Source organism: Cyprinus carpio, chromosome A3 (genome assembly GCF_018340385.1).
Source record: "Cyprinus carpio isolate SPL01 chromosome A3, ASM1834038v1, whole genome shotgun sequence".
Lineage (NCBI taxonomy): Eukaryota > Metazoa > Chordata > Actinopteri > Cypriniformes > Cyprinidae > Cyprinus > Cyprinus carpio.
In genome coordinates, this window is record NC_056574.1 from 12,395,733 (window position 1) to 12,412,796 (window position 17,064).

General features: G+C 35.0%; 1 protein-coding gene across 1 annotated transcript in view; it reads left to right on the top strand.

The window, feature by feature from the left end:
- LOC109059404 (nuclear factor 1 X-type-like) overlaps positions 1-17,064 on the top strand; it is a 723,368-nt gene that overhangs the window by 579,674 nt on the left and 126,630 nt on the right. The window contains 1 exon segment of the mRNA XM_042718695.1: positions 12,411-12,494. Within this exon segment, the coding sequence (XP_042574629.1) occupies positions 12,411-12,494 (84 nt within the window).

The following is a 17,064-nucleotide window of genomic DNA, read 5'->3' on the forward strand; positions in this document are numbered from 1 at the left end:
GCTTTCATTTTTAATGCACCAACCAATATTACTAACTTTTTTTTTTTTAAGTATTGATTACTTTTATTGGCTGAATGGAAAACAGCTTTGGCATGTTTTCAGAAATGTTTAAAAACAGATAAAATGGTGAGGGTTTTAAAGGCTAAATATAGAAAATCCTGCTAAATAAAGAAAATAAAATTGAAATAACGTAAATCTAAATAATAATAAATAATATAAATAAATAAAAATATTAGATAAAATATGCAGAGCATGGTTTGCTGATTAATATTGTGTTTGTGAGATGATGTTCTGTTTTAATGCTTATATATTCGGTTTCAAACATCTCGTGTTAAATGAACATTCGTTTGTTTCGATACATTCATTTATTAAAGTGATTTATTGAAGATAATTTCGTTATATTACTTCCTCTAGGTGTTTTGTTTAATGTTATCTTTTTTGGTTCATTGTATATTTTTCTATCATATTCATAGATTGTAGGCCTATTTTTTTTGAGATACAAACGAAATAACATTACATGCATTTGTTTCGTAATACATATAAAATTGCAATATTAATAATAGGAAAAAAACTATAAAAGGACAATTATGAATGCTAAAAAAGGCACAAAATTGTGTCATTCTCTTTATATGCGGGAATTTATCATTTTATTTTATTTGTATTTTAATATTTTACATGGCATGTATTATTTTGACAAAAAGGAAAGGTTATTTGCTTGATAATGTAGTTGGCAGCTGCATCAGGGCTTCACTGAAGGTCAACGCGTGTTTCTTTCAGGTCGTTTGGAGGTCTTTCTTCTGTTTTACAGCCCAGGTATGTTGATTTAATTAAAACTAACGCGGATTCCCCTCAAATAAGACGACCTTTGCGAGTTTACCTTCAAACACATCTGGCACACGTTGAATTAATTAAAACTGAGACGACAAAAAGAGCCCGGCTGCATTTACAAATTACCGTTGAATATATCGATATCCCTTTTCACGTTATTTGAAATTACAATTAAAATTAGATTTTAAATAGGCTATGTCAAAATTAATTTAGATTGTTACTCATCTAAAACATCACTTGAGATTTTACACTCATTTAATACTTTTAAATCACGTGAGGTTGATAGCAAATCATTTATTTGATCCTCGTTTAAATTCTCAGCAGAACTGATCGATGACCAAACTGCACTACACCTGTTCACCTGCCAACTTAACACTTTCACACCAGTGCACGATTAAGGGTTTAGTGTTTACTTGTGCACTCACTTGATAACGGGTCAAGCTTCATGGCGACACACACAGAAATATCACTAAACACCTGAATTCGTGCGTCGCCATTTAACATTGTGGTTGCAAACAAAAAGTCACACACTTCGTCCATCTCTGCATCTCTCTCTCTCTCTGTTTCTCTCTCTCTCTTTCTCTCTCCGGTGAACGGTATAATCCCCTGCCGTCCCTGCTTCACTCCAAACCCGTATTTAATTCCCTTAAACCCCCAGCTGCCGTTCTGGTTCCTCTGTGAACACGACAGACTGTGAAGCGCTCCCGGTTATTAATAATTCACCAGCCACTGCACGAATCCATCCACAGATCAACCCGACCGTTCTGCACGGGCCACGCAAGGGTAGCACGTTTATTTTGGCAACTACTCTTACACAGGCTACTTAACATACATTCATTTGTTATTTGAAACGTTAGTGCGCCGCCGTTATTCGTCTCGGTGACATAAAAGTCTATATTCCTCTTCCTCACACGCATCGCTTACAATTCCGCAATATCCACTTTGCACGAAATGACGTCCTCTCCGTAATAATTGATCGTGTATCCGTGCAGTGAGGAGGAGGAGGAGGTCATGGAGATCACCCTGAGGAGGTCTCCAGTGGTATGGATGGAGATTGAGCACCAGTTCGCCCAGAGTCCGTGAGCTGAAACTGCGGAGGCACAAAGTTGCTGTCGCGCGGCGCTATCTCGACTCAAGAGACGGGAGAGACGCTCGAACCGGGAGGGATCTGTAGCGGAGAGCTTCGGTGAACGGAGGAACGGTCGTGCTGAATCTTCTCCGGCCGCTAAGGATTCATTTGAAAGCGCAAGTTTTTTTTTTTTTTTTGGTACCTGCTGAAAGAGACAGAACCGACCCCCCGAAAGTTTCCGTGCGTAAAAGTTGGCTGTTTTTTCCGCGGTCCACGGGCCCGTCCCGCAACCCGGTTCTTCTGCTTCCGGTATCAACGAAGAAAACCGATTCGTTTGCTTTTGCTCACCCACCACGCAGCTTTTTTTTCGGGGGAAGTTTTTTTTCTAACGGAATAAAATGGGTATTTTGGGTTTTTGGGAATGTTGGCAGTTTCACAATGGTACGTGCTGTATAAATCAACTTGGCTCTTCTTATTTCTGTTTTAAAATGCTGGTAAACACGAAGAGAGGAGTTCGATTGATAATATAACAGACAATAACTGTTCCAGAATCGTTTTGGGGTGTTTTAGTCTGCGCAAAAACTCTGGATGTAAAACAGCATGTGTTCTAGTTCTCATTCGACTCGATGCGCGTAATGCCACTGTGTGTGTATAGCTGTATGAGAGGAAAATAATGCTTGAAGTTGTTCATATGGATTTGGAAGCGTGTTGGAATCTCTGCTGAATATTCTCCCGTATCATTGCATTAGGATTTTAGCGGTGCAACTAATTTATCACTCGATTTGCGCATAATATTAGTCTAAAGTGCCATGCAATATCATAATGCGATATCATAGTTTAACTTTGATCCTGTGGCATTCAGACTTTCAAAACAAGTGTTCTGGATCCACCCCATTAAGACAATGGATAATGAATTGTTGAATAGAATAAACTCTTCAGTTTACATGCATTTCAGTTTTATTGGGATTACAGGTGACACATGCCATTACTGAAATTGTTCCACTGCACAAGCGTGTCACAGGACGACTGTCGCCGCCCACATGTCGTCTGTCAAAGAGAACAAAAGCTTTGAGGGGTTAAATATAGAACAATAGTGCTGGGTGCAACTTACTTCGTGTCCATACTAACTTTTTACTGCAGAGCGTGTTGCACGTGAAGTCATTGCATTGAAGTGTATTTTGACTGACATTGATTAATTGCATCGTTTGTTTGCTTTTTTCTCTTGAAATTTATTCTGCTTTCACAGAGTTTTGTAACTGTATGTAAACAACATTTAAATAAGAATAGTAATAAAATAACCATTACTAATAAATTTATATAGTCTATTAAAGAGGCCGATAAATAATCGATATTTAGCCGATTTTTGTGTCTGAAGTCAGTTTCAAAATCTAATGCCCAGTCCATGTATAAAACAGTTTGTTTCTACAATTTAATTTTGTTCTTGTTAAACATATTTGGTTATGTGCATGTCAGTTGCTATATAAAAAATAGTGTGTGTGTGTGTGTGTGTGTGTGTGTGTGTGTGTGTGTGTGTATATATATATATATATATATATATATATATATATATATATATATATATATATATATATATACACACACACACACACACACACACACACACACACACACATACACACACACACACACACATAAGGTCATAGTGTAAATACAATCTTAAAAGTATTTGGAGACTGATATTTTTTGGCTTCTCTTTTAACCCTCATGTTGTTCTCCAGCCATGTTGACCCAGAGAGGATTTTATTTTTCATGAAAATTGGAGTAAAACGTACTTACTTTGCATAACTCACAAATATATTTGTATATAACCACTTGTGTTGTTCCTTACCTATGAAATTGCATGTAAATCTCTCATTGTGCTATATTATTACCAAATGTTGCATTCAGTCTTTGTGCGTGTGCTTCATTTTGGAACTGACTGATTGTAGGACTCATTCATCTAAGCTCATGCCCCTCCATTTTTGAGGTGAACATTTCCAAAATGATCCATAGTGCATTTTTCACTTAAAAACTGAGGTGCATGCAATTGGTTCCAAAAAGAAATACAAAAGCTGTACTATAAATTGACCAAAAGATATAATCCAAGATTTGGTGATAATACATAATGAGAGATTTACAGGCGATTTTAAAAGTCCCATAATTTTTGACTGCTAACCCCAAATTGGGCACAGCAGAAGGGTTAAATAACACTGTATGTTTGCTGTATAAGGTGGGCCATGTATAAAATAAACATACAGCCATTTCTTTGAATTTTTACCATTTTATTTATAGGATAGAGGAGAGGAAATATGCAGGCCATTCAACAGTTTTACAGTATATGCCAGTATTTCAAAAACTAAAGAACACAAGGAACTTGCATTTGAATATCATATTGGCTGAATTTTGGGATCTTCATGCAAGGACATCTGCTCAGAGTTAGCTCGACTCTAACCTCAGATAGCTTGATTTTTACTTCTGACCAGACAGGCCACAATAAGCCGATCTGAGGAGACATCAAGCTATTGGCAGTCAACTAAAGCACATTACCCAGGTGTCCTCATTTCAGAGTCTAAATGTTCAGCTAATTTATGCATCGGCCTTCTTCATTTTCAGCTCGCTGCACACACAGTTTTCAGTTCTCCTCTACTTCAACCGGCTTTGGAATCCAGATTATATTTGATTGCATGACTGATGCAGGGTTTGTAGTGTACTTGTTGATGATTTCCAGATGGGCCTGAATATCAGCACATTAATGTGGATAATTATTTGTTTATCCGCTCTCTTAAATGGCACACACCCAAATAGGCCACTGCAGAAAGAAACGAGGGAATCTATTCAAAGCTGACTCCACATGGGATTAACGTCTTCTCTTAAAAAACGAATTTAATTAAGCTTCCAAACGATATGAAGCAAGATAGTTAGAAGAGTTGACAGCTAGTTGCATTGCAGCTACAGCAGTTCTCTGTCAAATAAATAGATGCTTAAAGAGAAATGCATCTGGAAGAGACTTTGATGACCGTTGAAACGAAGAACAGTTTAGTGATAATAAACAATGCATCCTATAGTTTGTTTACCAAAAATGGTTCATGCAAGCTTGGACGACACAGCAGCAGAATATATAATTGAATCCATTATTTTGTAGTCAGTGTTTGATTTGTTTGAGTGAGAGGAGGTATTGATGTTAGCACAGCAGTTATTATGTATTTCATTTGTGTCTGCCTTAATTTATTTCCAAGACCCAAACTGAAAAGCATGTGTGCCTGTCAACTGGACTTGATCTTATGACCAATCAACATTATGAACAAGTCATTTGACACAGATGTCCCTGATTCATTGGCTGTTGGTTTTAGCTTTTTCTTCTATTGCAAATCAATGATGTGATGTTAATGAAACTCTGGTTATCAGTATGTTGTCATGCACATCAGTTCATTATCATAACTGCATGTCTATGAGCTGCTAGAGCCATGCATTAATCTGATATTATATAGCATTTTCATTAAATATGAAAAAAGGTCTATATCTGGACAAAGATATCTGTTAACATTCTAACTGATTTTCGGTTTGCATGCAAATATATATATAAAATCAAGTCAAATTTAGTAAGTATTCCGAGAGTTCAGTGAAGTATTCATTAGACCAAGTCAAACCAGTAGCTCATTTTTTTTTTTTTTTTTTTTATTCATTACTATAAGAACCAACTCTTAAAAGTCATTTGTTTGGCAATCAAACTACACTGGTCAGTTAGTATGTTTTTGATACAGGTTACTAAACCGTACCAGCTCATTTTATTCATTTGTTAGTGATTCACTAAAAAGAACCTGCTCATATGAGTCATTTGCTTGAGAATTGGACTACACTGGCCACAGTGTATGTTTTTGATTCACCAAAAAGAACAGACACATACGGTACCAGCTCATTTGATTCAGAAAAAATATCTGATTCATACGAGTCATACTGTATGTTTTAAAAATAATACTGCATTGGTCATCTTTTATCATTTTGATTTTCTAAAACTTGAGAATTGGACTACACTGGCCACAGTGTATGTTTTTGATTTCACCAAAAAGAACTGGATTTTGATGCATTTTAAAAAGAACCATATGAATCATTTGTTCGGGAATCAAACTACACTGGCTGGGTTATTTGTTTTTGATACACTGAAAAGAACTGGATTATGAGTTCATGAATCGGACTATACTAATCGTATGTTTTGAAAAAAAAAAAAAAAACATGCTCATAAGAGTGATTTGTTTGTGAATCAGTATCTGCTGGTCACATTGTAGGCTATGTTGTTTTTATTCTGCGTGCATGTAAAAACAAATGAAAGACATTGCATATTATTTGGTCTTTTATTGCTTTGCATTAAAAACAGGTAATAAAATTACTTGTTATTTTTGTTGTGGCACTGTTTCAGCAACAGGGGAATCACTACATTGATTCAAAAACCATTGCAGGAAAGGAAATACTTAAATACAGGGCTGATTTTGAATGGTTGTCAATGAAGAAATGTGCTTTTTGTGTCCAGATGGTGTAGTTGCGACATCTACCAGCAGGGACTAACCTCTAACCATAAATATTAAATTTTGTCATATAACAGTCATGAATGATTCCTAGCAAAAGAGGAGAAAACTAGGAACTCAAAACACTGTAGCTACACCCTGGCACACACAGCATTGTGGTAGCATGTTTTTGTCTTCAAACAATGAAAATCATTTTTAATGTCACTCCCCTGCCTGAGTTTTCCCACTAACACTAACAAGCACTTTAATTAAAAACTTTAAATATCTTATATTTTGTATTTAATGTAGTAAAATAAGGATTCATCCTTTATAATAGCCCATAATCTGACACGACTCTGCCTTGCAGTTCCTGCTGACAGAATCAACGTTTAGTGCCCAAACAGCTCCGAAAACAAACAATAAGCAATCTGACAGGCCACCCTCCTCCTCAGCTTCATTATTACTCCTGTTCTGCGCTCATTTCGCTCTCACCAGAGCTCCTCAAGAGATGAAGGTATGAAATATCACATTTTTCCAGCAGTGAAGTGGCCCTGGCAAGCGTTCACACGGCATGCATTTCTGCTTTCATATATTTCCCCCCTCGCCACTTTTAAAAAACAAATCCCCTCCCTCCCTCGCTCGGCTTTGATGTGTCTGCCATGTTACCTGGGTTTGTAGAGCATTAACAGTTATGTAGAAGTCCTGTTGATTGTCGGTTTCTCTTATCTGTGAGCACATGAATTATGATGTAAAGAGGAATATTGTGAAAAGTTTTTATCAGGGGTTGTTGTTGTTGTGAAGTTAAAGGTTATATGAACGAGTAAGCATGAACCTTACCAAAACATGCATAGGTCTCATTTCATTTTTTCAGAAGCATGAGAAATCACACCTGTTTCTGTAAGGCTGGCAAGCTTTTCCAACCGGATGTTGCGTGCTTCTATATCTGAAGCTTGGCCAGCCACAAACATGCCACGAAAGCAGAGTACTAAGAAAGTACATCACCCATATTCTTTTTTTTTTTTTGTTCACTGTACAACAGAATGCGTGCCAGGAGAGCCAGCTGATGATGTCGACTGACTTCCATGTGTTTTTCTTCTCTAGTCACGTTTGATCTCGCAAGTCTCTGTGAGATCTTGTGTCACTGTGAAATCGTTCCTAGTGTGTGGTCTCGTGGTCTGGGCGAATCGTCTAGTGTGCACGTCCAGAGGATTATAAGGATAAAAATCGGTTGAAACCATCTTCATGTCTGTGGTCTCCCATGGTTTTAAAATTGGTAAAGATTTGAAAATCATCTAAACACTAAAGATTTGAGAGCTTCTGCGGGTTAACAAGAAGACCAACCAATCAGAACACTCTCTCTGCTTCTGGCTCATTTTGCATGTTCTGATTTGCTGACGTGTTTTTGGTGGATGGGGTTTTAGAGAAAGCGTGGATGACAAAATAAATAAAATCGCGTTCAGGTACAGTGATATATTTGTTTGTCACATTATATTACATTTCTCACCAAAATTCATAATAATTCTTATTAAATTATAATTACTGGCAAATTTTTAAAAAATTAGCAAAAATTACAAAATAAAAATGTGTAAATATATTAAATATATAAAATCTGCACGAGACTTGCTTTCCATTTAAAGCTGCATTCCTTAACTTTTTTTGGTTAAATCCAAAATCAATTGTTGTACATAAGTACAAAACCAATCAGTGTTCAAAACCATCTCCTTACCTTAGGCCGGTTCACAGTGGTGAACATAGAGTAATGTTTTATAATTTGAGTGGTTCGGGTCATTTGTCTTTGCGTCATTACGTCACGTCTGTATATAAAGAAGGAGTCCTGGCTAGTCGGCTGCAGTGGATGCTGCAGGTGAAGGATCATTTGTAGCTTCTTCTTGCAGCAGCTGGAATAATAAAACTCGTCATTTTGAGAATAAAGTCTTAATTGGTGCATTTATGGTAATGAAACACATGTAAGTGACTGAAATTAGTTTATATTCCAGTTTTAGTATTTTGAAGAATGTGGGTAACAAAACAGTTTGTGGTAGAGTTTGACTTCCATTGTATGGAAAAAAAAAATACTATGGAAGTCAATGGCTACCATCAACTGTAAACTCAAACTGTAACTCAAAATGCCAAGCATAACTCACATTTTCTTCTGTAAATGTAAAAATCTAGTCCATTCGGCTATTTAAGTTTCAGTTTTTATTCATTATGAAAGTAACAACCAGTTCATCAGAATTACTGTATATCCTAGTCCTGATAATACACTCTAAAAATGCTGGGTTAAATACAACCCAGTGCTGGGTAAAATATGGACAAACCCAGCAATTGGGTTATTTTGATCCAGCGGTTGGGTTACTACCCAGAAGGCTGCGTTAAACATATAACCCAAGCGCTGGGTCAAAACAACCCAGTTGCTGGGTTTGTCCATATTTTATTTAGAACTGGGTTGTATTTAACCCAGCATTTTTTTAGAGTGTAAATTGCTGGGTTTGTCCATATTTTATCCAGCTGAATTCTGCTGCATTTAACCCAGCATTTTTTTTAGAGTGTATACAGTTATATTTTTGCTTTTTATTTCTTACCATAATTTTCAAACAGACATGTCCCATGTTGCTCACATTCATCACACTTCAATGTGATTCACGTTTTGGTTTCACATTATGTATTACTACCTATAATCTTAATGGAAGGGCAATTTTGGGATCCCCTGTGTGCAGACATGAAATGTAACAGGCCCATAATTTCCCATCAGCAGACATTTTGAATATGGCTGTTCATCGTCCACCTCTAAATATGTTTGTGCTGATATTCAAGAGTTCATTATGAAGGGCCTAGGGAGCGCTTTTGCTCAGGGCTAACCATATGGATCGGGCATATGCTGCGTATATATAGAAAAGGGTGGCATGTTTAATTGATACAGTGCCATGCTCCATAAACATTCACAGCGAGGGAGAAAGGGGACAGATCTACAGGGAACTACATCAAACAATCAGCGTAGACTCAAACAAACCATGTTACTTTAAAGTGTGAAGGCAAACCGAGCAGAAAAGAGGGACTCATCTGTCACTTTATTTGACCTGCCCCTGATTTTCTGTCCATAGCTTTTATTCACTAAAAAATCAGTTTGACTAAGAGTATTTTCATATATGATGAAATCGAGGATGGTAAGGACACAATTAAATGTAAAAAAAAATAAAAATAATTATCCATACTTATGGTTAGTGATTTAAACAAACCTAAAATCTCCATAAAATATAAATCTAGTTGTTATTTAAAAATAAAAGTCCTTTATTGGCATCACTGGTTTCATGAAGAACTTTTAAAGGGACAGTTCACCCAAAAATCATTTACTCTCCCTCAACTTATTCCCAACCAGTTCTTCTGCTGATTACAAAATAAGATATTTAGAAGAATGTTGGTAAGTTGACGGTAGCCATTGGCTTCCATAGTGTTTTTTTCCCCATATTATGGTAGTCAGTGGGTACCGTCAAGTGTTTGGTTACCAGCATTTTGCAGAATATCTTCTTTTGTGTTCAACGGAAGAAAGAAACTCTTTGAAACAACTTGAGGGTGAGCAAATGATGACAGAATTTTCATTTTTGGGTGAACTATCCCTTTAACATCTATGGAATCTTTCCATTTCACAAAACGCTTTCACAAAAATGGTTCTTTTAAGAACTGTTCACTGATAGGTTCTTTGGGGAACCAAAATGGTTCTTCTGTGGTGTCACTGCAAAACCCCCTTTTGTAACCTTTATTTTTAAGAGTGTTCACATTCTGAAAGTAACAACCAGTTGGATTGGTTAAGTCGTAGTTGTCATTCTACAGCTTGTTTTGTTAAGCGCTTTGACGTATGGATGTGTTGTGAGAGAAGAGAAAGCAAGAGTGCATACAGCCTTTCATTGCTGTGGATATGAATAGTGTTGCAGCCACATTTTGGTTAGCCAGTGTCTGGGATCTATTATAGTACTGTGTGTGTGTATGCACGCGCACACATCTATGCGTCTGTTATTTTAGTGCTGCATGTATTTTTATAGGAGTGCATTTTGGAGTCAGGTTTAATCCAGGGAAAGTGTGCAGCAGAGTTTGCTCCGATCTCAACTGCATGAAAATACAGTATATATCTTTTTATTAAGGACAACAGGAATTATCCTCGTCTGGGATACTGGAGGTTCAGAGGTCGAGAGAAGTTTCATTTGATAAAGATATGTGTGTATATATATATGTGTGTTCATGTACTGTGGGTAATAGATCTTTCAGTCTGGGTCTTTGTGTACTAGTTAATCACTTTTACTTAAAATCAACTGGTACAGACCTCTTGCCCCATAATGCCGCTGTGTGAACAGACTTTGCTTTAGCCCTTGGCTTTACTGTGTGATTTAACATCGTCGTACTAATGGATAAACTGGAATGGGGTCTTATTCAGCCCCGCACACCCAGTCAGTGCAGCTCCCAGCATACAAATGAACTGGGATGAATGGACACCACACTCTGAAAAAAAAAAAAAAACAAGCCACCTTGGCAGTCGTGTCTGGAGAAAGAGTCGCTGTGTGAGAGGTTTGTGCTGAATAAGTCACAGATATACTGGGAAGTCTGGAGATGTGAACGGGAAGCAGTTTGGAGAGTCTGGTCTGACTGTGCACCGCATGCAAACTGCACTGAGTTTAAGATGAAACCCGCTGATTACAGTCCAGCACAGCACAGGGGCGGCACAACGTTTGGACAAGATGTGATGGGTTCAGTCACAACTTTCAGAACAGATTTGACTCCTTCTGAAGTGTGGTGTTTGACTGTGCAAAATTCACTGCCGCGATGGTTGCTAAGCTGTTTCATTCTTACTGGCTTAAATGTCCACCTTCAAGTGTCTATGATATTCTAGTCTATATATATTTTGTTAAATATTTATATGTTTATGTGTTAAATATAAAATAAATGTAAATAGATCATAAAAATATATAAAATAGGTGTGGGATGATTTGTCTTTATAATAAATTTATAGCTGTATATAATAAAATAATATCTTAAATATTATGTATTATTTTAAAATTATATTTAAATTAAATATCTAAATAATTAATAATTGTATGTTTATGGATGAATATATTAGTATTAATATTATATATTATACATATATAATATACAGTTTATATATTTAGTTTTTAAAATAAAGAATTAATAATTGTATATTTATGTACTTTATGTGTATAAATATTTGATTCATTATTTTTGAAATATTAACATTTACATGTAGATTTATATAATTGTTTTAAAAATACAAAATTTATAAACATAAATATGGTGCGGTATGAATTGTATTTTTGAAATATTTGTGTGATTATTAGAATAGATATTTAAGATCCATTATTTTATCTTATATTAAGACCCATTATCTGTATATATTAGCATTACTATTATTATTATTATTATATTTATGTATATATACATTTTAAAATATTATGTATACATTTTTAAATTATATTTAAAATAATAAAGATTAATAATTGTATGTTTTTGTACTTGAAATGTATACATATTTTATTCATTATTTTAAATATTTACAATGACATGCAGATTTATATACATTTATTAAAAATGTATAAACATAATATAAAAATGGTGCAAGATGAGTTGTATTTTTGAAATATTTGTGTGATTACTTATTTATTTATTTACAATTCTTGCTAGTGTCCAAACATTTTTCAATTCCCCTAAAGAAGCAGAAATAGCTTTATTTTGAAAAGTTTTAAAGTCTGATGTCACTGCAAAACCTTAAAGTTCCACAAAGGGCTTTTTATTTTCTAGATGTTTTCAAAACCATCAAAGATTTGTGTTTTAAGAACCCAGAAACTCAAACACTGGTCTAAAGAACCTATGATATGATCATATGATTTTAAACCTCCAAAGAACCATATAGCAGCCCTGCTAAAACTGTTGCAAGAAGTAAGAACGAATGATAAAAAGTAGCAAAAGCTTTCTGATTCTAATGCTGATGATTGTTATTGATTGTATTTCAGGCCACCGAACCGTTTCTGGTGAATGAAGACCCGTCCAGAGGTCCTGGGATACCAGAGTGCTTCGTAGTGTCTGATTCCTACAGGGTACGTCTGCTTATTACTCCATTACTCCTTTAGCTTTATATTCTATAATCGTGATTATTATTTCCATATGCACATCTGCATATGCAGTGAAACAGAAAAAACTGTGCATGAAGTGAGTCTCATAACTCCACTGGAGCACTGTTTTCTTGTGGGAAATGAAAATTATAACGTGCATACTTCTATAAAATGAGAAGTATACATGAGGGCAGGACTGCAAGGAAGGGAGGGCGAAGAAAAAACAGAAAGAAGTGCAGCTTTTAAAATTCCACCCAGCGAGTGCGCTGGATTTACAGCGATGGGAGTGAAATAAAACAGTCATAAAAACAGAAGGGTGGGACGGAGAGATAGAGAGATGGAGTGATGGGAAGGGGAGTCTGTGGATGACTGAAAATGAGACTGTTAATGAGCTGGGAGCCGCTTTTCTAGTCCTCGTTTCCAGCGGATCGCTTTTGCAAACGTTTTGGGGAGAAGAAAATCTGGGTTGCTCCAGCGTCTCTGGGAGCAGGCAGTCACAGAAATGGAGGGAAAATTGTGAAACGCGATTGGTTGAAAGTACAGAAGGGGCTGAGGTGTAAAATATAGCTGCGTTGGATATCAGGAATGTGTCAGACTATATCGTCTGTTGAGATAATTTAGAGGAAAAGGAGGGCCTGGCTGTATTTTGGGCTGATTTTTAATAGCAGTATGCTTTTCTATATTTATTTTGTGGAGATACCAGTAGCAGTTCATTGCTGACACCGAAACAACTGCTAATAGTTGTATCATGATATCTTGTTGATTAATTAGGATTTAGGTTATGAACCTCATACCAAATCAGTGGTTCTCAACCGTTTTGACCCAAAAATAGGACAGCAGAGAAAAAGACAATTATGCTAAATACAAATGATGACCATATAGTTATGCATGCAGATAGCAAAGTTAGGGATGAGAAAACCTTTCATTTACTACTGGTCAAAGTTTGAAAGAAGGCTCTTCTGCTCACAAAGGGTGCATTTAATCCTTCAAAAATACAGTAAAAGTAGTAATATTGTGAAATGTTATTGCAATTTTAAATAACTAATTTCTATGTGAATACATTTTAGGATGTAATTTATTGCTGTGATGCAAAGCTGAATTTTCAGCATCATTACTCCAGTCTTTAGGGTCACATGATCCTTCAGAAATCATTCTGATATGCTGATTTGATGCTCAGTTTTTAACATTTATTATTGTTGCTCAATTATTAATAATCAATGTTTACATTATTTATGTAAATCATGACACATTTTTTTTTTCAGGATTCTTTGATGAATGGAAACTTAAAAAGAACAGCATTTATTTGAAATATATGTAATGTCTTTACTGAAACCTGATCAAATTAATGTATCCTTGTTGAATAAAACTTAATTCATTTAAATTTTACCTGCCCCAAAATTTTCAATGGTAGTGTCTCACAGTTTTCACAAAATATATGAAGCAGCACAGCTGTTTTCAATGTTGAAATATTAAGAAATGAGCACATTAGTATGATTTCTGAAGGATCATGTGACACTGAAGATTGGAGTAATGATGCTGAAAATTCAGCTTTGATCAAAGAAATAAATTAAGTCTTAAAATATATTAAAATAGAAACCATTGTTTTAAAATAAAGTAATATTTAACAATTTTCACTGTTTTTACTGTATTTTTGATCAAACAAATGCAGCTTTGGTGAGCATAATAGACTTTTAAAAAATCTATATTATTCCAAACCTTTGACCCGTACAGTATGTCTTTTGTTGTTGACATCTGTGCCTTTAAAATCAATTTATAATCGCTGAACTTGAACTTGAGAACAAAATAAGCATGCAATATATAAACCTTGTATCTCAGAACAAGTCAAGCTTTCACTTGCAGTTTTACTGTTTTGATTTCGTAGCTCAACTGGTAAAGCAAATAAATGTCATGGGTTTGATATCCAGGCTTACAACTGGGTTTGCAAAAGGTGGAAAATTTCCAGGAATTCTTTCTTTTTTCCCCCTTTTTTTTTTTAACTTTAGTAAATTTTGGGGAATTTTTTGGAAATTTTCCAGCCCTTTGCAATGTTACATACAACTGATCTAAAAACAAGTAAATGTAAATCTAGATCTAATGCTCTGTGTAAAAGATATCCAGCAGCTGTTGATTTACTGCTAGCGTGTGGTTCTGTCTTGTACCCACTCAAACCACTAAATGTGGGGCACATTGAGAGGTGGTACATGAGTTATCACATTGTGTATGACGTTCCTCCTCTCCTCTCACCACTGCAGGCCTTTGAACTGGTTTTGTGGCAGTTTGTTACAAATCAGTTCAGGATCTCGGGGTGGAAAATACTAGGAAATTCCCTTCATTTTAAATCCACCTGCTTTCATGCACTTTCAGTTTACCATTTCCAAAAAGACCAATGTTATTTCTAACACAAGGTGTCAATGGGCAGCTGACATTAAATTTCTCCTGCAATGTGTACTGTACTGCATCTTAAATGGTTTTACATATATTATTGCACATAGTTTATCATGCTAATTTACAATAAGATTCCATTTGTTAGCATTGGCATTAGTTAACAAGAACTACCAATGAAAGATAAAATAATTTTAAAGCATTAAGCATTTAAGTTCATATTAATTTCAACAGTTACTAACAAATTACTAAAATGAAAAGTTGTATCTGTTAACATTATTTAATGGATTTAAGCTGACATGAACTAACATTGAACAGTTGTATTTTTATTAACTAACATGAATAGCGTTAATGTTATCTATTTCATATTTTTATTTACATTATTTATACATAGTATGTAAATTTTTTATATTTGTGCTTTTCAGATATTCATTTGTAACACCACAGGACCATTTAAGTGAACTTCAAATAAATAAATGCATTCATACATTTTATGCATTAACATTAATGTTAACTAATAGGACCTCGCTGTAAAGTGTTACCTACTTCATATTTTTTTTATTTTTATTTATAATTTTTTATATTCATTTTGAATATTTGTTCTTGAAAATGTTCATTTGTAACACCACTGGACCATTTACGTGAACTGTGATTAAAAAAGAAAAAAAAGATTAATAATAATAATAATAATAATAATAAAAGGGGATTTAAAAAATGTGAAAACTAGAAGAATAAATATGTCCCTATTATAAATCTATAAATTTTAACTTAATTAATATCTGATTAATACATACTTTAACAAATGAATTGCTGATTGTTAGTTCATATTACTTAATGCATTAACTAATGTTAACTGATGGGTAAAGAGCTATCTATTTCTTTTTTTTTTTCATTTATAAATTTTATATTAATTTTGAATATTGTACTTTTAAATATTCATATGAAGACCGTTTACTGTAAGTGAACATTTGCCTTCTATAATTAGATCAACCTGAAGCTAAAATGTTGAGTTTAAGCTCTTAAGGATGTGTTATTTGTGCAGCACCCTCAAACACATGCCAGGTCAAAGGTCACGTGGGGTAACTGGTGAGAAGCGCTGATGATTCACGCAGGTATGTGTTTCCTGTGTGGTCGTCCTGAAGCAGCACAGAGCACTTTCCTCTCTCTTCACTCCCCCGGCTTCCTTCCATCTGCAGCTGACTCTCCCTCCATCTCCAGCTCTCTGTCGTTCCCTGGATCGTTTGGCAGAGGGCTGTAATTGGCCACACAGTGCCGGCTCTCTCTTTGTTTCCCCTGCAGTGGCTTGCGGTGGAACTGCACAGGCAGTCAGGTCTCATAAATCTCCAGGCCTCCGGTGGCACATCCAGCCTTCAGCTCCGGTTCTGCTCAATGACTTCACCCCCACCAAAAATCCCCACCCAGGGACGCGCTCCAAAACTTTATACCTCCACTCGCTGCCTGCTCTTGCCTTAATGTACACTGCTTTCATGTTTTTGCAAAGCACATTCATCTAGAAGTTTGGAAAAGGACAGCCGCTGCGGCTGCTGTTGTTCATGTGATTTTCCACACATCTTTTACAGATAATACAACACTGAATACAACGCATTTACAGACAATCATAGGCTATACATTTTATAGATGTATACCTTTTTAAGGCAAACACACACACACACAAAGCATTTTTAGCATTTTTTTGAAAACTTAATTTGCTTAATAGTTAATGCACATAAAGTTTGTTTATAAAGTATGTCTGCATGCAATCTTTATTCATTCCTTCATTCAACCTTCTTTATCATTTATTCAAAACACCTTCCTTTGTTCAATTATGCCATGAACGCTTATTTAATATATTCATATTCACTTTTGAAAACATTAGTCAAGATACATAAATATAGAGCAGTTTAGTACTTGAATTAATTACTTAAATTTACTTGAATTTTTGTAAAGAAATGTAAAGGGAAAAAAAATTATATAAGAAAATGTGTTAAAATCAATTAAAGCTTTTGATTCTTAGCCGATTTTAAATATATTTTTGTTATTATTTATTTTTATTGTTTTTTTTTTATTTATATATATATTTTTTTATATGAATTAATTAATTATTTTTGTTTAATTTTTTTATTTGTATTGATTTATAAAATCAAAGGTATGATTTAATATGACCAAATAAACC